Here is a 25,830-nt window from a genome sequence, read left to right on the forward strand (position 1 = left end):
ATAGCAGCAGCACGGGCATTGGCCAACAAGCTCACTGATGATACAAAAGCCACGTATATAAACGGATGTGTCATATTTCTGCAGGTATTTACATTGCCTAACAAAACTAAGTTTGCATAAACAGCTTGCATATAGTTTGAATTAATAATTACATTCTACATTCAGATATTCTACTTGGACAATTTGGAATTGGGTCCGCTAAGTCTCAAGCATGATTGCTTCCCACGAATTATGGCGTATGATAAACACGCAATAAAAGTAAGAATGAGTATAGATCTCAAAGAGAAGAATCAGTACAAGCCAACCCAGTTTAGGATGATGAAGGTAGAAAACAGTCTGATTGTTACATTATAGTCTGTCTATCATATTGAATTAGGACCTATTTAGACATTTTCATTTTCATTTTTATGTCCTTATATGCATTTTTTTTTCTTGCAGCTACGTCCAAGAAGTGATGTCTGTTACAGCAAACCTAATGTGGGTATGATGTCGGCTTTTCGAGCTGAAAGTGCTGCTGTCCCATCAGATAACAATCCTGATAATAGCAAGGTATTTTCATAATTCTCTAGTTATACTTGTTTAGCATAGTGGCAATCCAATACGTTGTGTATATATGTTTACAGATAGTTCAGCAAGCATTCCTGCAAGGGGACAATTTGTCAGATGGAAATATGGATTCCTGCGCTAATGTATTTCGTCAACCTTTTCATGTTCAGCTACAGCATCCGTCAGGTATTTTCGAAACTTTCATGGACGACGGATAGCAATTTTAGTAAGTAATGGTTACTGTATTTCATTTCAGCTCTAGCTCATATGCAATTTACGACCAACATACCCGCAGCAGATAATTTGCATGCCAGAACATCTACATCAATGAGTACACCGGGTTACAATGGATCACTCGATTGAAATCGGTCGGTTAAGAGTGAGGAAGAGACGAGCCTAAACCTCAACAAAACATACCCACGACCTTCATTGTGCGATATAGAGCCACCCTCTTTTGATCTCGGCATTGACCTGACACCAGCACAAGAATCAAAGAAAGGTATTAGTTACATACATTTTCATTCCTTTCTCATCTACATTTCTTAATTACTTTTCCTACATTTTTTCTCAGATTCTGCGGACTGCCGTCGTTCCATCTCACCACGTTCTATGTCACGTGAGATAGCAGCATCTAGCTGCATTATTCTACAAGACATGTACATTGAGAACAGCCAAGGGGAACTAAAGCATGTGTGTGGCATAAAACGAGAGTACCCTGAACCCAAACACTTGGACTTTAGTCTTTCTACCCATGACAAACCTCAGCGTCAGCGCTTCAAGTCTTCTATTAACTCTCCATTTGGCAACGTGGCCGCTGTACATTCCTGTCCAGAAGACGTGTATTAGTTAACTGGATTAAGAGCTATCAGACTGAAGATGTATCCAGGTATTTGAACTTTTCATAATTTTTTTGGTAGTATACTAACCTCTAAAGTTCACAATGTTTATTAATTATTTGAACTTTTCATTTTCATTCCTTTACATACCTGATACGTTTCAGTACAAGTGTATTAGTTTTCTTCCAAAATTTCCTTCATCTTATTGAAGCATGTACTGTTCGTCCTTAATAATAACAGTGCCAAGATATTTATGATTTCACATTGATTTTGTTTTTTGCATAACACTAAGCAATGGTCGTGTTAATCTAGTGTCGTCCTCTCTGCCAATTGTTTAATGTGTATGTTCTGACTGAGTATCATCCTGCTATCTGTTGTTATCTCCATTGCCATACCTTGCTCATGTTTGTCGATACCCAATGTTTCTCGATATCTTAAAAAGTAAATATGTGATTAAAGCTTCTGGACGATAAGGCAACGGAAAAGATATTTGAGAAACTTGAACAAAGCAAAATCTGCTTACAAAGTATTACGTCATACCCAACTATTTTGATAGTATTATACTTCTGAATTATTTCTAATTATATGTACATATACCTACATGACCCAGACTAGAAAAATGGGTGACATTCAACAATTAATGATTTTTGCAATTATTAGTAGTGATCCTTTATATTTTACCTATCAGCTACCATACATGCCAGTGCGTGCGGGAATTATTTCGGTTTCATTATTTCAAAAAAGTACATTAATTAGAGGCCCATCTTTGGAAGGTATTTAATTGCCTAGTTATACCATTTCCATAATACACACGCCCTGCAAAATTTTTGGAAGGTATCCGACAGGAAATCAGTTCGGTTTAATTTCGCCAAAAAAGATTGACCATTGATGACAGCCCTATTTTTTGGAAGGCAATACCCTTTCCATGTTATACCCTTTCCAAAACCATGTATCATTTCGGTTTGTTTTTTCAAAAACGATGGACCATTAATGCACATTCCACGCCATTCAATTTTCCTAGCAAGGTATTCAATTCGCATGCATCAATTATTTTTGAAAAGTTCGTATGGGGTATGAATTACAAACAGACATATGGAAACTAATTTTCTTACCGATGGATATAAAATGCATAAAATATACACCTATTTCTTAACGGATCATACCCAATATTAGATCTAACGGCATCTAGGCAAGGTGCCTGGGCACCTAGGTGTCCCAAACTGTCGTCCTATATATATATATATATATATATATGAGACATGTGGTATATAGGGAAAACATATCCTACCACCCTGGGTAGTTACCCCACATGTGTCATATACTATCATGTGATAATATATATTCTACTTTATTATTTTAAGTATGTTCATATGGTATATATATATAAGATACTCCAAATTGACTTACATGAAAAAATTGCAAGTTGGCTTATGGTTTTATTATATTTGTGAAATACGTACATATTTGTATGTAAAAAGGAGCATAGTCAAAAATACGATACATACTATCAAAAAAGGTAGTATATATACATATATTACCTAAACATTGTTATATACAACATACTACACATATATACTCTCGGTTTCGACAGATAGTACATACAACATACAAAACGCAAGTGGTAGTAACTACCATCGGTGGTAGATAAAATTTGTCCTATATATATATTGTGTTACTATTCATCACTCAAGGTGCAAAATAAGTTATTCTTCACCCGAGGTAATCTTACAATCGTTTCATAAATAAATTACATATGAAATACAAATAGTTACATTCATGTCGATTCACTACGTAAAATTTGGCATAAAAACAAAAATATAGATCATAAGACCAAAAAAATTGCATTTTATGTATATTTTACACTATATTTTTATGCCTGTAATTTTATGTAACATAAAATATTTTTTACTGTGATTACATCATTTGTTACGTTCTCTTATTACGTATAAAATAAGACAAAAATTTACAAAACGTAAAATTACGATGCATTGATGTTAAAATAAGGGGTGAAGAATAACTATTTCTCACCCAGGGTGACGAATAGTCAATCCGGTGTGTGTCTATTCATCATCCAGGGTGCAGAATAAATTATTCTTCACTCAAGGTAATCTTACGATCATTTCATAATTAAATTACGTCTGAAATTCAAATAGTTACATTCTTATTGATTCACTACGTAAAATTTGGCATAAAAAATAAAAATATAGGGCATAAGACAAGAAAATTTGCAGTTTATGTGTATTTTACACTATGTTTTTACGTTTGTAATTTTACATAACGTAAAATATTTTTTACGAGGATTATATATTTTCTTACGGTCTCTTTTTACGTCAGAAATAAGACAAAACTTATAAAACGTAAAATTACGATGCATTGATGGTAAAATAGAGGGGGTGGAGAATAGTCAATCCCTATATATCCTATATATATATATATATATATATATATATATATATATATATATATATATATATATATATATCATGATTTGCTATGCCATAGGATAAGAATGAAAAAAATTGGTATTATTTTTTAGAAGTGGATAACAATAAGCATGAACTAGATGGCACTATACAATGTTCAATTACATGCATGGATGAGTAACCTGTAAGTGAACTTTTAAGAGAAATATTTAAATATATTTTTTCTTTTTCTTTCAACTACAAGACAATAAGAGAGGCATATTTTTCTCTATTTTTATTAAAGATACTTCTGCAGCTCCTACTTTGAAATGATCAAATGAAAGAGACTATATAATAAGATCAACAAAACCATGAGTTTACAAAACAAGGTCACCACATTTAAACAAGATCATGCACTGGGTAAGGGGATGAGATTTGGGTCGAGAACACGTTTAAACAAGATCATGCACCGGGTAACGGGATGAGATTTGGGTCAAGACTAGCGGCTGTGTTAGCTTAGGATAAAGCGGCTACGTTTTTTCCATTAGGCAATGACAAATGGTACCTACCATTTAGAAGGAATTAGTATATGTGTATTGTGTTCCCATACCCGTACCGACTTACCTGATGGGTATAATTTTCTCCTATTTATAAACCCACTAGTCAATGTGTACGTACAATGCACGTTAATTTGGATGTATATTAAGTGCATGCGGATATTAAATATGATATTATTTACGTGTTATTATGTGATTAACACTATTTTTGGTATGAAATTAATTGCACGCTAAACATGTTGAGCGCTCGACATTGAAGTAGTCTAGGTCGCTGGATTGACATGATTTGATGGCCGAGATTAATTGGATCTGCCCATTTGGGTCTTTTTATATTGAGTATAGATATAGATGAAATTAACTGCACACTAAACGTGTTGAACGCACGATATTGAAGCAGTCTAGGTCGTTGGATTGACATGATTTGATGACCGAGATTAATTGGATCTGCCCATTTGGGTATTTTTATATTGATATAGATATAGATAAATATATGTTAAAAATATATAGATAGATATAGATATAGATGTCTTTTTAATTTTCTCAAACAATTTTTTTTTACCCCATTGCCATGTTGACATGTCCGGGAGATCCCTTAATAGGCTTGAGCGGCTCAGCCTCTCCATTCCCAGGGCACCTTTCGTCGAGCACCTGGCAATGGCGGCTTCCTCCCCGTCCGCCACCTCTCAGATGCGCCTAAGCCCCCTCCGTCCTTATTAAAGACCACCGCCGCCGCCGCTTTCCTTCTATCCAACTCCCGCAAATCCCTACCTACCCCGCTCGCGTTCGCTCGCTTGCGCCCGAACTGCCCGCATCTCTCGCGGGCACAGACCCCCGTTCCGGTCCTTGCCTCTGCCGTTTCGTGGCTAGTGGATGCCCCTGCCCTTCCCCTCCTGCGAATCCAGGTGATTCGCATCACCTTCGTGTCGTCAGGATCCAGTTCGTGCGCAATGTCGGCGGTGGCGCCACCGCTGTGCACTTGGATCGTCGCCGCCTGCTTGTCTGCAACCTGCGTCGCTGACGATGAAGGGAAGCAGCGCAACTACATCGGCGGCGGGCTTTTCGGCACGCGCCGCCACCTTGCTGCGCGCCGCCGAGGCGGGGCACGCTCTGGTGAGGCCATTTCCGTTGCCTTCTCCGCCCTTTCATGGTTTCTTGGTCCTTATCCGAATGTCAACTGTAAAATTGCGGTCGGCTGTACGCCTGTAACCATGTAGGTCGTATCACAGGGTGTTCGGTGCGGGGTAAACGTCCGGGATTTATAGAGTTTCAGTTGTCAAATGGCTCGTGTGCATTTGGGGTTTCAGGCGAGAGACAATTATTCGCTGCTTTGTGCATGATTCTGTATGTGTAAACCTTGTTCTTATATGTGTGATGCATGCTCGAGTGAATTAGTGACTTCACCATGATGCCGTCATTAAAATAAAAGTATAATTTATCATAAACGTGGGATTTTTATCAGAATTGATTTATACATGAGGAAACTAAGTTGCAATATGGGAATTCGGTGTTGAAGATTGTACTATTAAAAACTGGTGTTTTTTGGGGAAATCATATGATTGGAATTATCGCTAATGTGCAACTTCCATTGCCATTTGTTTCATTTCATGCGAATAAACCTTCCAATATTGTTCATCGGTTCTGGTTGATTAAAGAAACATCTAACTGATAAACACTTCTTTGCGTGTGATGCTACTTTTCTTTTGTGTGAGTCTATTTGTAGCATATGCCGAATCAAATTAGTTATCTATCACCTAAATGAGATGCCTTATGGACTGCAGGAGTGCCCATTGCTGTTTCCTTTCATCCTGAAAGAGGAGGTGTGGAAAACAACAAATCTGAAACCAAACAACGGAGGGTAGTTGTCACTGGCATGGGTGTCGTGACTCCGTTAGGCCATGAGCCTGATGAGTTTTACAGCAACCTCCTACAGGGTGTCAGTGGAATAAGTGAGATAGAAGCATTTGACTGTTCCAGCTATCCCACGGTATTATTTTATTCTACTTAACTTGGGTGTGGGGTTTATTTTGCAATGTAGCTGAAATATCCTTTACAGTCACACTCCTTGACATGCTATCTTTCATACAGAGAATTGCAGGAGAAATCAAATCCTTTTCAACAGATGGTTGGGTTGCACCAAAGTTAGCTAAGCGAATGGATAAGTTCATGCAATATTTGATAGTTGCTGGTAAGAAAGCATTGGAAAATGGTGGGGTCACTGAAGGTATCATGAACGAGTTGGACAAATCGAGATGTGGAGTTCTAATTGGATCTGGTATGGGTGGCATGAAGGTCCGGATCTCACAGTGTATATATTTACTTGTAAAGAAGGCAGTGTTTATTACACTGTTTCCTTAATGCTTATGATGTTATTTTAAGCAGGTTTTTAGTGACGCAATTGAAGCATTGAGGGTCTCCTACAGGAAGATGAACCCATTTTGTGTACCTTTTGCAACTACAAACATGGGTTCTGCAATACTTGCAATGGATCTGGTGCATTATATGATCTGGATTATCAGTTTTTTTAATTTTCTCAGTGGTTAATGATGATTAATTTTAAGTCGTATGCCTATGCAGGGCTGGATGGGCCCAAACTACTCTATCTCTACTGCTTGTGCCACTAGTAACTTCTGCATCCTGAGTGCAGCCAATCATATCATGAGAGGGGAAACTGTAAGTAACTTGATTTTTCGTGACATCCTGTAAGGAACGCCCTACTTGTTGACATGTCCTAAACATGCAGGATTTGATGCTGTGTGGTGGTTCTGATGCTCCAATTATACCAATTGGTACGGAAACTCATTATTTGAGATGTCATCATCCCAATTGTTATTGGCTTATTGTTTTTTTACTTGAACATCTTGTCTTTGCATGAATATTATGGTGATCATTTCTACTGTTACATGCAGGATTGGGAGGTTTTGTGGCATGTAGAGCTCTTTCACAGAGAAATAGTGATCCAACAAAAGCTTCTCGGCCTTGGGACATGGTTAGTCCTCCAAGATTTGTTTAACATAACCACTACCTAGTAGCCAAATCATATGAATCTACAGTCTACGCTTCATGTTTATACCACTGATACATTTGTCTTCATGTTTACTGGCTTGGTGCACATATTTACCTGGTGGTGATGATTCTGCACTAGTCGCATGCTTGAAATTAGCAGAACACGTACTGTTTTAACAGTTCGTGTTGTCTATTTTTTCTGCAACAGGATCGTGATGGGTTTGTCATGGGAGAAGGGGCTGGTGTGCTTCTTTTGGAAGAACTTGAGCATGCAAAGGTTGTGTTAATGAGATTCCTTAGATATTTTTTGTTCGTGCTTTTTTTCTCCATTTGTGTAGTTCTTCCATGGTGATTTCTTTTCAAATGTCTGAATGGAATTTCCATTCTATAGCAAAGAGGTGCAGAAATATATGCCGAATTTCTGGGTGGAAGCTTTACGTGTGATGCATATCATATGACGGAACCACATCCTGAAGGTGAAAAATATTCTTTAACCTTGTGGTGCATCTATTTTGTGATACTTCCCAACTGAAATTAGAACAATTTTTGTACTAATATTATGTTTATGTAATATCAGGGAAGGGGGTTATTCTTTGTGTCAAAAATGCACTAGCTGATGCAGGAGTAACAAGGCAAGACATTAACTACGTAAATGCCCATGCTACATCTACACAGTTGGGTGATTTAAAGGAATTCGAAGCTCTTTGCCGCTGTTTTGGGCAGAATCCTCAGGCATACCTCCTGATTCAGAAACAATCTTCTCTCTCTTCTTTGGCGTGTAAATTAAGCTCCGGAATGATATGCATTTTATGCATTGCAGCTAAGAGTAAACTCAACAAAGTCGATGACTGGCCACTTGCTAGGTGCTGCAGGTGGAATAGAAGCTGTAGCTGCTATACAAGTAGGTCTTACTGTAGTTTTCTTTTTTTATTTGAATTTTAAATTTCCTGTTAGCTAATCTTATGCTACTGTTTATGAACTATCATTTTGGTTCCTGGCTATATTACCTTTGTGCGATTTCTTGAATTCTGAACTCCCATGCGGTTTATGAATACCTATGTTTAAAACTCCATGCATGGAGCCTTTATAATCTAGCAGCGCCATCTCACCCCAAGTCCGTAAATACGAGTCTTCCCCTAAGAGATGCTTTGTTAAGGGTAAGAAATGTTCAAATTAACAGAATATCTTACTACTCTCTCTATTTTCAGGGAATCAATATATATGCTACTGCTAAGTGGACAGTTCGAGAAATGCCACTACATAGTCTTAATTTTATTAGCATGCCATTGTTCAGTCACTGAATTCTGAAGAATCCCACTATGTCAAGAACTGGAAAACAGAACTCTTCTGTTATTCATTCTCCCCCCTTTCCACCCATCCTATATCCGCTCCAGTACCTCCCGCCAGCTTACCTTGCCTTGTGCTGGTGACCAGCTGCGATGGCCCGAGCCCTCCCTGCATCTCACTGATGCCTTGTGACATTGACCTCTCCACGTAGGGCGAGTACCGTGACTTCCCATGGGAGCGTGTCCTAGAGGTTAGGGTTGCGGTGGATGCTGGTGAGCAACAAGATGCACATATCTGGAGGTGGAGGAGGCCATGGAACACCAAGCTTGGCCATGAATGTGGAGTGGAGAATTGGACTTCCACTCTTAGCTTGGAGATCTTATCCCTAGCTCCGCTGCTGGGATGGGAAGCAATGGAAGTGGCGAGGAATGGGAACAGATGGGGGATGTGGAAGGAAGAAGCATAACATGATGCCATCCTTCAAGTTTCTGTAACGTAATAATTGCTTATTTAAATATCAAGTTTGGTAGTGGCATTTTTCAGAAGTGGAATATATCTAAATTCTCCCCTTCCTTTTATAGGGCACCCATGTATTCAAGATTTATTATACTTTGCAATGTTTTACCAACAATCAGTTTAAGGGCTGTTCGGCAATCCTCCCACTCCATGAAATCTCAGGATCTGTTGAGCACCTCCTTCCCCACTCTGTGATTTTGAACTGCTGCTCCACCAACTCCGGAAGCGGAGTTGTGGATGGGAGGGAACCCGAACAGGCCTTTAATAGGAGTAGTATATAAGGCCAGAAAAGTAGCAGTGTTGGCTTTGTATTTGATGTATTCATATGAGCATGTTATGCAAAATTAACAAGTGACAGTACATGAAATCTACAGCCTAGAGTTTAATTTGGTGGACTGTTAAGGTACGTTGTTTTAGTGAGTTGCAGCAAACCCAAAACGCAGGGATGCCTAGGTGCCTAGTCTAGAGTTTGAAGGTGCAAACAATAATAATTAAGCATACTTCATATGGCACGAAATAGATAAATATTTATGTAGCACATGGCTGGAGATTAGAAGGTATATCAGCACAATATCATTCCAAATTAAGTAATTTCTCTAGAGGGAGCAACATATTAAGAAGAGGGGTCACTGAGAAAAACACAGAACAAGCAAAAATGCAAAAATACGGTGCAACAGAGCAAGAGGCAGCAATATATAGAAGAGATCAAGAGGCAGCAATATATAGAAGAGATCCAGAGCAGATCAAATCATAGGGAGGAGAGAGAAGGAAACTAACCTGAGCTGAGCTGATCTCAAAGTTTTGCGGAGGCGGCAGGATGAGAAGGCAACTAAGATTTGGATGTTGGCAAGCCTGCTAGAATGTCGGCAGGCGGTCTCTTTCTCCCGGCAGTGGCACTAGTGGCTTTCTCACTCACCTGCAGCCTAACTCAAAACTCATCAAGTGCCATATCTGTTTTTTTCTCTCCTCACTCATGTGGTACCCACCCCTTAATTTTTTTTGCCTCCAATCATGGTCATGGTGTTGCCAGGCACTCAAGTCGTTGTGCATAACTCCCGCTAAGCTGTCACGACTTTAGCAACGCAGAGGCCACACACTGAAGAATTGGTCCATTCTGATGTGGATAATTATCGAGCTAGGACACACACATAATAAGCTGAGGTGGCATGTGTTGTTTGTGTGTTGGAGTGAGCGGGGACCATGTCAAAGCCTATTATGAGATTCCATTAAAAGGCATCTCTAACTCCTGTTCCAAATCATCGGAAAGTGAATTATAACTGTTCTGTACTCTCATCTCAATTTCGTTGTTCTTTGAGACATCACAATTTAGTATTCAGAGTAAGGTCTTGATCCAGCGGTGCTCCACAATCCCTCGATCGACCGCTAACAGCGACTGGCTGGTTGAGAGATTGCTCTATGGCTTAATCTCGTGTAAAACTGAAGTCGGCGTTCGACTGATTTGGAGGGAGATGCGCTGGCACACAATTCCAAGCTGTCCGCTCAAACTCGAATTGTTGTGGAGAAGATGGAACTGTGGTCACCTTGTTGAAAGCGGTCACCGAGGAAGTGGAATCCATCTCTGCCAAGTTGACTCCAACGACAGTGATTCACGAAAATCACGAAGCAGGTGGACGATCGGCAAGGACCCTGACATCGTCAAGCAGGCCGAGGTGACTCCCGTGGTGGTGACGCCCATGATTTCTCCCTTAGGCTGACAAGGCACCATTGCTCGCCAAGAACGGGCTTGGATCTGGCAGCTGCCGATTTTGTTCTGTGTGGCTAGTTTCGTCTGAAGCCACCCAAACACCAGTTCCCCACCTTCAAAGGCGAGTTTCCCCTTCTCTAGGTTGATCCTTGCTATAACTTTTTTGAGATGTACAACGTTCCTGGGCATCATTGGGTCAGCACGACAATGACGTACTTTGAGGGGGATGTGGCATTGTGGCAGCAATTGTACAAACGACTGCATCGCCGCATCCACTGGGACGCGGCCATTGCGGTGGTTATTGCTGAGATCGGCTGCGATGAGTTTGATGGCCAAATGTCCAAGATCTTGCAGCTGAAGCAAACCGGCATGGTGGCCAAATACAAGTTGGCGTATGTTAGAAATAGGCTGAAGTAGAGGAGCAAGAGGAGAGTTGGGGCTGTACACAGGAAAGTGGTTTTCTGAGCTGTATCTAGTATTGCTGCCGTGAGGACTATTTGTAGTAAATAGGCATGTCGGTTGTTGAAGTGTATATGTGGATTGCCTAGCCCTTTCCATCAGTTCGAATTTTGGTTGCACTGGCTAGTGCATGAAACTTAACATGGTATCAAGGCCTAAGGTCTTGAGTTCAAGTCCGGGCTTCGCAATTTATCCAAAAGTTGTTCTTGCCCCCTCTATGTCCACGTATAAGCCTTTTGAGCCATACCTCTGAGTCTATTCACATGTTGACTTCTCGCATCACATGTGAGAGGGGTGTTGAAGTGTATATGTGGATTGCCTAGCCCTTTCCACCAGTTCAGACTTTTTGGTTGCATTGACTAGTGCATGAAGCTTAACATGGTATTAGGGCCTAAGATCTTGAGTTCAAGTCCTCGCTTTCGCAATTTATTCAAAAATTGTTGTTGTTGCCCCTGTTCATCTATAGGCCTCTTGAGCCATACCTCTGAGTCTATTCACATGTTAACTTCCCGCGTCACACGTGAGAAGGGGTGTTGAAGTGCATATGTGGATTGCCTAGCCCTTTCCACCAGTTCAGACTTTTTGGTCGCGTTGGCTAGTGCATGAAGCTTAACATGGTATCAAGGCCTAAGGTCTTGAGTTCAAGTCCAGGCTTACGCAATTTATTCAAAAATTGTTGTTGCCCCCTATGTGTTGGTTATCTAGCAAGTATATGCCTCTTGAGCCATACATCTGAGTCTGTTCACGTGTCGACTTCCCCCGTCACATGTGATAGGAGGTGTTGAAGTGTATATATGGATTGCCTAGCCCTTTCCATTAGTTCGGACTTCTGGTTGCGTTGGCTAGTGCATGAAGCTTATCATGGTATCATGGCCTAAGGTCTTGAGTTCAAGTCCCAGCTTTTGCAATTTATCCAACACAGTGACAATGGGATCTCGCAGTATATCATAATTTGGGTCTGTCCAACACCATTGTTCTGCCAACAATGTGTTCCCATTATTCCCGGCATCTTTGTTACTTAAACAATGAGCTATAATCAGGAAAACGGAACCATCATGCAATACATGAGCTAGTCTTAGAGGTAAAACTAGGGATCTACTTGGTGTTTATGTTTTCAGACATACAATTGGGTTTCTCTTCGAATCTAATATCGAGAACAATTGCAAATAACAACAACAACAACAAAGCCTTTAGAGCATCTCCAACAGGCACGCAACGCGCTAAATAAATTTTACAGCGCCGAAATAGCATCTTTTTGCGCGCAGCAGAGTGCTGGCTCCAGCGGCCGATACAAAATATGGCGCGCGTGAGCAGCTTCAGCAGGCGCTGCAAAATCTGGCGCGCGCGAGCAACCGGTACTACGACGCAACACATACGAACAATATGAAACAACATATAGATAAAATTCAAATAGCATAGTTCAAGCCCAACACCACAAACTAGTCCATACGATACAAATAAAAATAGATAAAAACGATACTACGATGCAAATATACTAGAAACTACTCCTCGTTGTCATCCTCGGTGGTGTAGTCCGACGACAGAAACACTTCATCCCACCGAGGATCATTGTCGTCAAAGGTCGACGCAGATCCCAGTTCGCACTGCGCAATTGCCAGTGCCTTCAGCGCATGCTTGTCCGCCCGATCCGCGGCTCGTTGCGCCCTCCTCTGTGCCCAGAAGTTGTTCTCGGCGGCGACATCCTCCGGGAAGCGCTGGCGCCACTCTGCCGTGGCGTACTCGTCCGCCTCGGCGACGAGGAGGCGGCGCTCCCGCCTACGCAGATGCGGCGGTCCTAGTCGGTGATTAGCCGCGGCAGAGGCGCGAGATCCTGCGCCTGCTTGCGCGTACGGGCGTCCGAGAAATTCATCTGTGAACGTGGCCGGTTGAGGCGCCACGCAGCTGTGTCGTACGCGCGGGCGGCCTCATGGGCCTTCTCGAACGTCCTAAGACCGAGACGTATATCACCGGAGCGGATCTCCGCGTAATACACGCCGGAGGGGCGGGCGCGGACGCCGAGGTAGCCGGAGCTGCTCCGGGCGCGTGGCGGCATGTTGTCGGTGGGGGAGAAGGCGCGGTGGCGTGGGGAGAAGGGCAGCGGGGCGCTGGAGGCGAGGAAGAAGGGCGCGGCAGGGAAGGAGGTGATGGAGTGGCGGTTGGCGGGCTCGCACGTGCGGGTTTTATAGAGCGCACCCGACGCCGCGCGCCAAAACTGTCGCGTGCGTTGCTGTTTTTTCGTGCGAGCGCGCGCAATTCTTTTCCACGCGCCTGCTGGAGGGCCAAACCGCCCCGTGCGCGCTAAAAATACCTTTTTCCCGCGCGCGCCATATCTAGCGCGCCTGTTGGAGATGCTCTTAGTCCTAAACAAGTTGGGGTAGGCTAGAGGTGAAACCCATAATGTCTCGCAACCAACTCATGGTTTTGGCACATGGATAGCAAGCTTCAACGCACCCCTGCCCATGGTTAGTTCTTTGGTGATACTCAAGTCCTTCATATCTCTCTTTACGGATAGCCCCGACCCTGTGTGGGGGGAGCGGGGCGGCCGCCCCGGGCCCCAAGGTGCTAGAGGGCCCCCAATTCTTCTCTTAATTGGCTTAGCGCCTTGGCCCGGAGTGCCGATGTATTTACATACTCCAAAGCGAGAAAATGGGTGCCCTTCTCCTACAAACTTTTCCTTGATTTCCTCGCTTTCCTTCGTGCTACTAGTACCATTGAGGGCCCTTTCAATTGATTAATAGAGCAGTTATTGCATGCGATTAATTGGGCATAGTTATATGAAAAAAATCCTCCCTTAATTTCCTTCCTTAGCCAGTTAGTCTTCCCAAAAAAATCATTCATTAATCCACAAGCTGTAAGGGCCAGTTCGTTTGGGGGGATTAAAAAATAAGCTGCCTCTCCCCAGCTTAAAAAATAAGCCGCTCTCAAAATTTGTTGAGGCTTCTAAAGTAGTAATCCCATAACTCGCATAGAAGCCCAAATGAATGAGAGAGGCGGCTTATGGGAAAAGTCGGGGATGACGTGGTTATTTTTTAAGCCGCCAAAAGAACTGGCCCTAAGTTGTGTGCCCAATTTTGCGAGAAAATCAGGACAATGGGAAGCGACAATACCACAACACACGGGCGATAATAGATCAAGATCGTGACGCTTGCTATCCATCTACTGTGAGTAAAAAAAAGATATCAATCTACTATGTGTGCATGGTGCTGCCTCGGGTCGGAGCAGATCTAAGTCGGAGGAAGGCTGGACTGCCGGAGATAGCCAGTCGCGCTGTCTCGCACGAGACCACACTGACAAGCCGGGAGGCTAGATCGTACTGTTAGGGCACGAATAGAATTACAGAAGAGAAGGTATGTCTCTAATCTCTACTTGTATAGGTAGTCTTTGGCCTAGGAAATTTTATCATGATGGTTGATTAAAAGTTATGAACGATCATCGACATGCATGGCCTCTGTGTCATTACAATTGGGCACTAATAATCGATTTATGAGTATTGTTAATGGATATATATCATTGTGGTTATTAATTTTTATATTTGGGGACTTGCCGGTAATTGCTATGGAGAGGATTAAACTAATCCGTAAGGTAAGGGCAATACATAATACATTGTAACATCTAAATGGATGACAACGTGGGTGATCAATGGCATTTAAATCCGGAAATTGCTTTTGGAGGCCGAGCTCCATGAAGGCCTCCAAATGCAAAATTCAAAATTCATGAAAATTCATGTTTTTACATTTTAAAAAATCTGAAAAAATAAAGAGACAGATGAAGGCATAATGCACAAGTGGGTAAACTTTCAGGACGAAATACGTTAAAATGAGGGCTGTGCAAAAGACAAATCCGAGGCTTTTTAACACATGATACTATTCATCCTCCCAAGACCATGAATTTGTCTTCTTTGTATAGGTCGCATTTCAACGTATGTCATCCTGAAATTTTACAACATACGGCTCACATCCTTGTTTACTTGTACAATTTTTTTTTTGATTTTTTTGAAACCAAATTTTTTGAATTTTGTTTTTTCTTAAAAGAGGCCAAGATTCAAAATGTCATTCTCCATTTAAATCATCCATTAGTCTCCACCAGCTACCAGTTTTTACTATAGCTGATTAGGATAAACTTAATAATAAAGCTAATGCTCATATTAGTAAAGAAGAGACTTATAAGAGAAAAATATTGTAGTATTTCCGATTCAAAATATTTTTTTGCAATACTTAATTATGTTTATGTTAAGGGCCCTAGGTTTAGTTCCGCCTCGGGCCCTTGAAATCTCAAGACCGGCCTTGTTTACGGACTCCTCCCATGTCAAGTTCGGTAAGTTCGGTCTACCCGACCTCTCTTGATATTATCAACATGCTTTAGCCGTCCGCTATGCACTGGCGCTTCTGGGGGCCTTCCCTGAATATGCCCAAACCATCTTAGACGATGTCGGACAAGCTTCTCTTCAATCGGTGCTACCCCAACTCTATCTCGTATATCATCATTCCGGACTCGGTCCTTCCTTGTGTGGCCACACATCCATCTCAACATGCTCATCTCCGCCACACCTAATTGTTGAACATGTCGCCTTTTAGTCGGCCAACACTCAGTGCCATACAACATTGCGGGTCGAACCGCTGTCCTATAGAACTTGCCTTTTAGCTTTTGTGGCACTCTCTTTGTCACAGAGAACGCCAGAAGCTTGGCGCCACTTCATCCATCCGGCTTTGATTCGATGGTTCACATCTTCATCAATATTCCCATCCTTCCGCAGCATTGACCCCAAATAATGAAAGGTGTCCTTCTAAGGCACCACCCACCCATCAAGGCTAACCTTCTTCTCCTCCTCGTGCCTAGTAGTACTGAAACCGCATCTCATGTACTCGGTTTTAGTTCTAATAAGTCTAAAACCTTTCAATTTCAAGGTTTGTCTCCATAGCTCTAACTTCCTATTGACCCCCGTCCGACTATCATCGACTAGCACCACATCATCCACAAAGAGCATACACCATACGATATCTCCTTGTATATTCCTTGTGACCTCATCCATCACCAAAGCAAAAAAGATAAGGGCTCAAAGCTAACCCCTGGTGCAGTCCTATTTTAATCGGGAAGTCATCAGTGTCACCATCAGTTGTTCGAACACTTGTCACAACATTATCGTACATGTCCTTGATGAGGGTAATGTACTTTGCTGGGACTTTGTGTTTCTCCAAGGCCCGCCACATGACATTCCACGGTATCTTATTGTAGGCCTTCTCCAAGTCAATGAACACCATATGCATGTCCTTCTTTTACTCGCTATATCTCTCCATGAGTTGTCGTAAGATAATGCCTTCCATGGTTGACCTCCCAGGCATGAAACCTGACTGATTTTTTGTCACACTTGTCATTCTTCTTAAGCGGTGCTTAATGACTCTCTCATAGCTTCATTGTATGGCTCATCAGCTGAATTCCACGGTAATTAGTACTCCCTCCGTCCCAAAATAAGTGTCTCAACTTTGTACTAAAGGTTGAGACACTTATTTTGGGACGGAGGGAGTACAACTTTGAACATCCCCCGTCTTGAAGATTGGTACTAATATACTCCGTCTCCATTCTTCTGGCATCTTTTTGCCCAAAAAATGAGGTTGAAAAGCTTAGTTAGCCATACTATAGCTATGTCTCCGAGGCCTCTCCACACCTCAATGGGGATACAACCAGGGACCAACCCCTTGCCTCCTTTCATCCCTTTTAAGGCCCCCTTGACCTCAGACTCCTGGATTCGCCGCACAACACGCCTGCTGGTATCATCAGAGGAGTCGTCCAGTTCAATGGTAGAGCTCTCATTCTCCCCATTGAACAGCTTAACGAAGTACTCCCACCATCTATCTTAATATCCTCATCCTTCACCAGGAGCTGGTCTGCTCTGTCCTTGATGCATTTGACTTGGTCAACATCCCTCATCTTCCTCTCTCAGATCTTGGCCATCTTATATATCGGCGTACGGCAATCTATGGGACCAGAGAGCCCCTTACGTTCGGCGAGGGCTCTCAGCACACAAAGAGCAGCAACAACCGTGAAAGCACTCGAGCAACAACCGTGAAGTTAAAACCCTACTCCTGCTTAGTGGATTATGTGCATATGAGCCCTGTGATTACAGAGAGCGCGACCTTGCCGGCAAGGAGCTCGGGAGGTGCTGCTAAGCTACTGCAAATGGGCAGTGTTTCGATCTTTGTAAAGGTTGCCATGGCCCTGCTTTTATAGATGAAAGGGGCCACCATAGTGGCAAAATAATAATTACAGAGGGGAAATAGTGGATGCAGTGTTATCATACCTAACACTGATGGTGTAGGACAAACACATTAAATGCGTCGTGATGTGTCACGCCGGGACAAATACTGGCAAGGGAGCGCCACTCCACCTGTACCGTCAGCCATCTACCTTTTATTACCGTGACACGCCCTCTGGACGGGTGTCAATAAAGTTGATCTTCAGGCGGTGGATCGTCACGTGCCCCGACAAGCTTCACCTAACCGCCTGCGCGCTCGCCACCCGTCGGCAAGATCTTGACAGGTAGGTGCGGTAGAGCGGTGGAAGAGGTTTGGGCTTGATGGTGCAGAGCTTGCCGGCAATGTGGAGAATGCCTTGCCGGAAAGGTTGCTTCTCGGCAGCCTGAGTCTTGATCTTCAGTACTTCCTTTAGTACTTCTTGATGACCTACCTCAAAGTCTTCTTCATGGTTTTATCTACCATGTCTTGAGTGCTTTGTGATGGAACTATCTTTCGTCAAGCCCTTGTCGGCAAGGAGGCTACAACTATCTGTGCGTAGTCAGGGGTATGAACACCTATGTTCAATACACTGACATAATAGATGTCCCTTTCGCCTTCCTTCGTGTCTAACCGCTCGTAGAGGTCCTCATACGCCTGACCCCTTGCTTCACTCACAGCTCGTTTTGTGGCCTTCTTTGCCATCTTGTACTTTTCTATGTTGTTTGCGCTCCTATCCAGGTATAGGCGTCTCAAACAATCTTTCTTCTCCTTAGTAGCATTCTGGACATCATCATTCCACCACCAGGTATCTTTAACTTCGTTTCTACTTCCCCTGGACACTCCAAACTCCTCTGATACCACCTTATGAATGCAAGCCGCCATCTTGGTCCACATATTGTCTGCATCACCTCCTTCCTCCCAAGGGCCCTCCTTAATGACCCTCTCCTTGAACGCCTAAGCTACCTACCCCTTGAGCTTCCACCACTTCGTTCTAGCGTCTTTGGCACGCTTATCCCGCTGCACACGAATCCAAGAGCGAAAGTCAGCCACCACAAGCTTATGCTGAGGGACAACACTCTCTCCAGGTATCACCTTACAATCTAGGCACACACGTCTGTCTTCTCTTCTCGAGAGGATGAAATCAATCTTGCTAGAGTGTTGACCACTACTAAAAGTCACTAGATGTGATTCTCTCTTTTTAAGGAGGGTATTAGCTACGATCATGTCGTAGGCTAGAGCAAAGCTTAAGACATCTTCTCCTTCTTGATTCCTGATGCCATAGCCAAAGCCCCCATGCACCCCTTCAAAACTTGTGTTAGATGTACCCATGTGGCCATTGAGGTCTCCTATGAAGAGGTTCTCGCCAATCGGTACACTCCTAACTATGTGATCCAAGCCTTCTGAGAACTCCTTGGTGTTCTCATTGTGGCCTACTTGCGGGGCATACGCGCTGATAACATTGAGACTAAGTCCCCAACTACCATCTGGACCAGTATAAACCGGTCCCCATGTCTCTTGACGTCTACCACTCCATTCTTGAGGCTCGTTTTGATCAAGATGCCTACTCCATTTCTGTTCGCGAGCGTCCCCGTGTATGTTAGAGTACGTAATGGGCCACAGCTTGAAGCCGGTATCCTCCACCTCCTTCGCCTTCTGTCGCCTCCATTTGGTTTCTTGGACGCAAAGGATATCAACACCTCTCCTCACCGCTATATCAACTCAACCACTCTTATGGAGATGAAACCAAAAGATTTTCGTTGCGCGTAACCCTCTCAGCGACGCGCCACATCGGAACCCTGGTGTGGCGTCAAATGGGCAATGGCCGGGCCGTCACCACCCCGGTGGCGCGCCGTATCTTGATCTAGATACGATGGCAAGTGAGCAAGGATCAGGTCGCCGCATCCTTAATGGCGTGCTACACTGATGCCCGGGTGTAGTGGAAAATGTGCAAGGGTCTCCATAAGAACAGTTGCAAATTTATCACAAACATATAAACTTAATTATGAACAAGGAAATAAGTAATAACATTTCATTATTGCCTCTATTCCAACTTGAGTCACTTGAAGGACTTGCACGAGAGGATTTCTTTGATCATTTTTGGAGAATTTCTGAAAGCCGGTTTTCTTCGTGAACTTGTTGAATTTCCTCACAAGATGTGCGACGTCTTTGTGGATTTGGGATAATCAGAATCACATGAGGGATCTTCTTCAGATGAAGAATCAGCTTTAGCCTTTAAAGCTTTCGCTTTTAAATCATGACTCTTGTGATAGCTTGGTCCATACAAATCTCTCTTTTCTTCTTGCTGCAGCTCGTGTGTGTTGAGCCTCCTGAGAACATCAGTTGGGTCAAGTTACTTGTAATCAGGACGCTCTTGAATCATTAGAGCCAGTGTATCAAAGGTGCTATCTAGCAATCTGAGCAGTTTCTTCACCACTTCATGGTCTGTGACGTTAGTGGTGCCTAGAGCTTGAAGTTCATTGGATATATCGCTATCTAGCAATTTGAGCAGTTTCTTCACCACTTCATGGTCTGTGATGTTAGTGGCGCCTAGAGCTTGAAGTTCATTGGATATATCCAAGAGACGATCATAAGTATCCTGGACACATAAATTTTCCAGCCTCTTCAAGTGCTTGAAGCGGCTGTGAAGAGCATCAATCCTGGTATCTCTTCGAGTGGAGACATCTTCATTGACTTTTTGTAGCTGATCCATATCTACTTCGTAGTCCTCAGAGAGCTAATGTGACCATATTGCCCTTTCTTGGGGCAATCACATGGGGTCTCTGGCTTGAGCATCGTTATGTTGTTAGGATCAAGTATCACATAACCTTCAATAACTCTCCAGAGTCTTCATCGACAACATTAGACGCAGAGACATCTTATTCTTTCAATAAGGGTAGTCCGTGCCACTGAAGATTGGCGCTTGGCGGAAGCCTTGAAATTCCATGTAGTCGACATAACTGAAACTCTAGGTGGTTACCAAATCACACAGAATAAGGGAGCACCTTGCTCTGAAGGGGAGTGGGAAATTTTTCTGGAATTATTCGAGAGAAGCTAGTTCTTCGAAGAACAACAATCTGAACATAACAGGAATATAAGAGACTAAAGAAAAACTAAACAACACATTCAATCAAAGTCTTCAGAACAAAGGAGAGCATGCAAGCGACGAAATAAATCAAGTGAACTATCCTAACACATTACGTATACATTTCATCACAAAGACACTAAAAGTAGAACAAAGCATAAGTAAATGCATAAATGCAACTGAACAAATAAGTTCAGTGGAAGTCTTCAAAGAGGAAAGGGATCAAATTCTTCAGAACAGTTATTCAAAGTAAACAGAAGTGAAGAATATGGAACCAGGGCTCGGTAAAGACGATCGATTTGTGGCACCAGTTCAAGTTGCTATGACAACTCTACGCCTGGTTGGAGGGGCTGAGATTTAGCTCAGAAGACCAACTCTTCCCATTCTCCTTGAGCTAAGATCACACAGATATCGCTAATCACTCGTGGTAGATCTCCAAACTTTCACATACTTGTTCTTCAGCAATCCACAATGACTTTTGGATGCTTAATTGACGCCTAATAGTTTGGAAGATCACAATCTTCAAGTGTAACAAGTCTTCGATTTACCCGAACAATTTCTTCAGTGATGCTTAATCACTTTGGCTATTAGGTATTGTGTTTTTTCTCACTAGGATTCACTCAATTTCACCGGGAGGATGAATTGATGAGACAACACTTGTCTAAATTTCACACGGAGCAACCAACCAACAGATGGTGGAGAGGGGTGGCTATTTATAGCCGGGGTCGCAACCCAAGGCCTGATATGACCGTTGGACGGGACGGGCCCGCCAACGAGCCGTTGCCAGCGAGGCAATGGTTGGAAATTTGAACTCTCAAATTCCTCATGGTAGGAGAACCAAACTGCTAGTTTCCTAACTCTTCAGCGAGGACTTTGACTAAAGTGCCCTGAAGAATATCATCTCGGACACTAAAGAAAAAGACGCTGCGCTCGAAGAGATTTCCAAAGTCTTCACTCGAAGCAATAGGTTTGGATTGAGCACACTTTGGAAATGTTGTGTTCGTATCACCTCCCCCCCTCTTAATAGTACGGATTGCCCTGTTTTTTTTTTTTTGAAAAGGAGGAATACCCCCGGCCTCTGCATCAATCGATGCATGTGGCCATATTATTAAATAAAAACGTAACAAGGTCATAAGGTCCAAAGATGCTCATATTGAGCAGTAGTCGAAAGTAAATAAAACTGGAAAGCGCCACACCCGGCGATATAAGACTGAAAAAGTGCCACATCCGGCGATATAAAAATAAGATACGATGCCTACACACCTAGCCTACTATTAGCTCACCACCCAAATCGGCTAAAGATAAGCCCGTGCTACCATCTCCCAACGGTTGCACCAATAACCAAAGGCTCCCTGAAGTCCGCATGAGTGAGTAAGGACCACATACAGATCCAAGCTGTAGCTCTGTAGATAACCTGCAAAAAATTGGTGAATTGTGTCCCATTAAAAATCATCATTTCTAGTGTTCCATATAGCCCAAAATAATGCACATACTCCTATCCGAATATGTTTAGCTAAGTGTACGTCCACTCCATTAAGCCATGTCCCAAATAACGTATTTATGCTCCTTGGAGGTTGAACGTTAAAGGCTATATGAATTGATCGCCATAATAATTGTGCAAGAGGACATTCGAGAAAGAGGTGTTTAATGGTTTCATTTTGATCACAAAAACAGCATCTAGAGTTACCAACCCAATTCCTTTTTGCCAAGTTATCTTTGGTTAGAATAACCTCTTTATGGACAAACCACATAAATATTTTAATACGAAGCGGAACTTTAATCTTCCAAATATGCAACGACCTCGACAATGGCCCGGAGTCAATTAGGTCCGAATACATGGATTTCACTGAGAAGATGCCATTCGTGGTTAACTTCCAGCGAATTGTATCCGCCTGATCAAATAGGTGAACCTCCATAACCTACGAACCAGGTGCAACCAAGCATTCCAACGTTCCCCTACTAGGGATCTCCTAAATTGAATATTAAGTGGTATCGAATTTAATACTGTGGCAACATAATCCTCCTTACGTTGCACAATATTATATAAGGATGGATATTGCAAAGCCAAAGGCGTCTCCCCTAGCCATGTATCCTCCCAAAATCGAGTGGTTTTACCATTACCAACTAGGAATTTCACTCATTGGAAGAAAGTTGCTTTCGTCCTCATTAATCCCTTCCAGAATGGTGAGTCCGTTGGCCTAGCGGTGACTTGGGGCAAAGTCTTGTGTAAGTATTTATTCCGCAAGATTTGTATCCACATACCTACGGATTGCCCTGTGACTCAATGAAAAATAAAAAGAACTATAAAAAGACTAAGCCTTCACGATCTAGTTCTTCGGTTAATTCTTCAAATGGGTGCACCAAATTCGTCAATGTTTCCTTCACATTTGTAGGCATCACATTCATTGGTTAAACCTTCAGAGACTTCCACCTGTGTATACTCACAAAGACATTAGTCCCTTAACCACTTTTGTCATCAATACTCCAAACCACAAAGGTGGCACTAGATGCACTTACATTTGCCAAGAAGAATCAAGTAACAACCACCTTTTATTCATTCAAAGGCCTGCAGATACTCAGAAAAGTAACCCGCAACAGGTATTCATCACTCATTGTGCTAGTACTAACTTCAGCGTGCTAGTACTAACTTCAGCGAGCAACTGCTAGGAGCCTAATATAAACTATGCACTATTTGTTCTGATGCAAATCATGCAAATGATAATATCATACTTCATGATTGTATTCTTCATCATGTATCCTTTGTTTCTATGCAGGCTATAAGAACCGGTTGGATCCATCCGAATATCAATCTAGACAATCCGGAGAAAAATGTGGTAATTTTTTGTTGATACACAAGTCTTTTTTTCTCTTGCATGAGTCTTATAGCACTTCACATCAGATTGAGCCAATGCTGGTATAAAGAATAGTTATGCCAGGCCAGTTATGTTTTTTTTTCTGCCGTGCTATTGTTTACCGAAGAAGTTTTAAATGAAAAAACAAACCTAGTGAATCTAATGAGTAGTGGTTCGTTTAATAGGATGCCATAATTTTGCTCCTAGTGTGTTCCAACTCCTCGGAGAACTCTTTATTGCAACCTTGAACAATTGCCCTGAGTTCAGATTTTAACCTCCTAAGTTCCTCTGGGTAAGCTGCCAGAAGTCTTCATATGAATCCAAATCCTGGGTCAGGTGGATTTGACATCCTCTTGGGTAAGCTGCCATATCAGTTAAGTGAGCCGTCCCAGCATTGCCAGATTCATTGCTGACACGTCATCACCGCCACCTATTAACAAGGTGAAAGCACTGGAGTTCGTCATCTCTCTCAAGCTACTGCATGCTTCTGTGGATCTCACTTCTCCCACCTGTTTGCGGCAGTCCTGAAGCCCTGCTCTTGTGTCAGTGTGGAACCTCTACTCCCTCAAGCTACCCGGGGTTGCATGCAGAGCCCTACCCCCGTTCCACTGCTGTGCTGAAGCTCTCTCTCTCTCTCTTCACTCCGCCATGATGATGCCCTCTCGACTAGGGTTATACAGAAAAGGGAAAAGGTAACTTGATTTGAGGGTAAAGAGAGAGCACGAGGAGAACGAGCCTTTCTAATCTGCAATGCTGACGTGGTGATGACATTGGAGTGCTGGTGTGGCGGTGATGACGTTGTAGTATGGCAGTGGCTCACCTGAAACTGACGTGGCAGCTTACTTAGCCTGTAGCTGGAGTCAAACCCCACCTAACCCAGGATTTGATGGGCATGAAGACTTTGAGGGCCCAAGTTAAAACAATTAGGGGTTGGAAGTTGAAATTTGAAATCTAAACTTGGACAAAAGTTCATTGTTGAAAGATGGATACCACTCACACCACGTGTAGCGTTCAGAAAAAGTCGAGGCTAAGAAAGATTTTGGGGCTTTCAGGTTTAAACACTGGAAGGAGAGCGGCCAAGGAAAATAGATTCTGGTGTCAAGTCTAGTTCAAGAGTGAGTCCTAGAGAATAAGGCGAACAAATGGGCCACTAAGTCAGGCCACACAACTACCACTATTACTGTTCTGGTCCCTTTTTCCTGGTTGAATGGGTTTCACCAGGGAGGCTAAGACATTGCACAATATTTTGCTCTGCTAGACCCGGCTCTAGTAATTTTCTTAGACTCACCTCATAGTGGTCATGCTCTAACTCCGCCCCTGGCCTACAAATTCATCAACATAGCAAATGTAGAAGTTATTTTGAACACGGAGTTTTCATCTTTTTAACGGTTTATGATCTTTTTGCCATGTTTTCATTGAATATGCTTAAATTTTAATCTTGTAGGATGTCAGCTTGCTGGTGGGATCACAAAAGGAGAGATGTGATGTGAAAGTCGCATTGTCGAATTCATTTGGATTCGGTGGGCACAATTCATCAATTTTATTTGCGCCCTTTTGAGCTCGTTTGGTGTGCTAGCTTATGACACAATTGTGTCGTGGAACTGGAATTTTGACAAAGCTCGGCAAGACAGCAACATTTCATGAGCCACAAATTTGTAATGGGAATCCAACTCAGTAGAATATATTGCTACATAGGTGAGCAAAGAAAGCAATTAAGTTTCTTTTGTATTGCAAAAGCAAATACTATATCCCATGCAAGGGTGTCCATTCAGAAGTTAATCAAGACGTTGCACATGCACTTTGGTACATCCTATTTTTGTACCAGATGCTATTTGATTCGTCGTAATGGGAACTTTAATGGGGCCGGTATGTTTTCCTCTCGCTGTTTTACCAGGCAGAGACAATGCTTGCTGACGCAAAACTGACTTGTTGTGGTAAATTGTTTGTTGTCCAAAGGGCTGCAAATTGCTGTTGTATCTTGATGTGTTAATTACTGTAATAAGCAGCCATAGTAGCTGTTTTAATTTTTAATTCAGCGTCGGTTTTTATGAAGAAAATAAAAATGCATGGCCTCTATGGTATCCGGTGATGCTGGGGCAACGGTGCTCCCGTGATAAGGGCTCCTGGGCCGTCGGATCTCAGATGGCTAAGAAGCTGCTGTACTTGTGCATATTTTTTGAACTGCTTGAGGACTTTTCTGCAAAAATGTCCATCTCACGGGAGCCCCCGGATCTGAGGTCCAACGCGCGAGCTCCCACCGGAGGACCTGATATTTTCCCGGGGTATCTTGCGCCTGGATGATGAGCAGTGTTCGATGAGTTTCTGATTAGGTGGGTTCTCTGCTCACTGAATCTG

The 25,830-nt window shown here is 42.7% G+C and overlaps 1 protein-coding gene across 1 annotated transcript; it reads left to right on the plus strand.

Annotated features, from left to right (window-relative positions):
• The first annotated feature begins 4,923 nt into the window (after window positions 1-4,923).
• On the plus strand, window positions 4,924-25,344 carry LOC109741331 (3-oxoacyl-[acyl-carrier-protein] synthase II, chloroplastic). The gene is made up of 13 exons (XM_020300403.4): window positions 4,924-5,451; window positions 6,120-6,325; window positions 6,427-6,630; window positions 6,721-6,831; window positions 6,916-7,011; window positions 7,082-7,127; window positions 7,248-7,327; window positions 7,553-7,621; window positions 7,736-7,820; window positions 7,922-8,076; window positions 8,165-8,245; window positions 23,398-23,457; window positions 24,920-25,344. The coding sequence occupies exons 1-13, from the start codon at window positions 5,289-5,291 to the stop codon at window positions 25,031-25,033; spliced, it is 1,470 nt and encodes a 489-aa protein (XP_020155992.1). The 5' UTR covers window positions 4,924-5,288; the 3' UTR covers window positions 25,034-25,344.
• Window positions 25,345-25,830: the final 486 nt, after the last annotated feature.

This window comes from Aegilops tauschii, chromosome 4 (assembly GCF_002575655.3).
Source record: "Aegilops tauschii subsp. strangulata cultivar AL8/78 chromosome 4, Aet v6.0, whole genome shotgun sequence".
NCBI classification, from domain to species: domain Eukaryota; kingdom Viridiplantae; phylum Streptophyta; class Magnoliopsida; order Poales; family Poaceae; genus Aegilops; species Aegilops tauschii.

Bases quoted from the DNA above. Each gene is read 5' to 3' on its own strand.
- LOC109741331 (XM_020300403.4), top strand. From the start codon at position 5,289: ATGTCGGCGGTGGCGCCACCGCTGTGCACTTGGATCGTCGCCGCCTGC. The intron at 6,832-6,915 runs GTGCATTATATG...ATGCCTATGCAG, and splicing joins CAATACTTGCAATGGATCTG to GGCTGGATGGGCCCAAACTA. The intron at 8,246-23,397 runs GTAGGTCTTACT...GTTTCTATGCAG, and splicing joins AAGCTGTAGCTGCTATACAA to GCTATAAGAACCGGTTGGAT.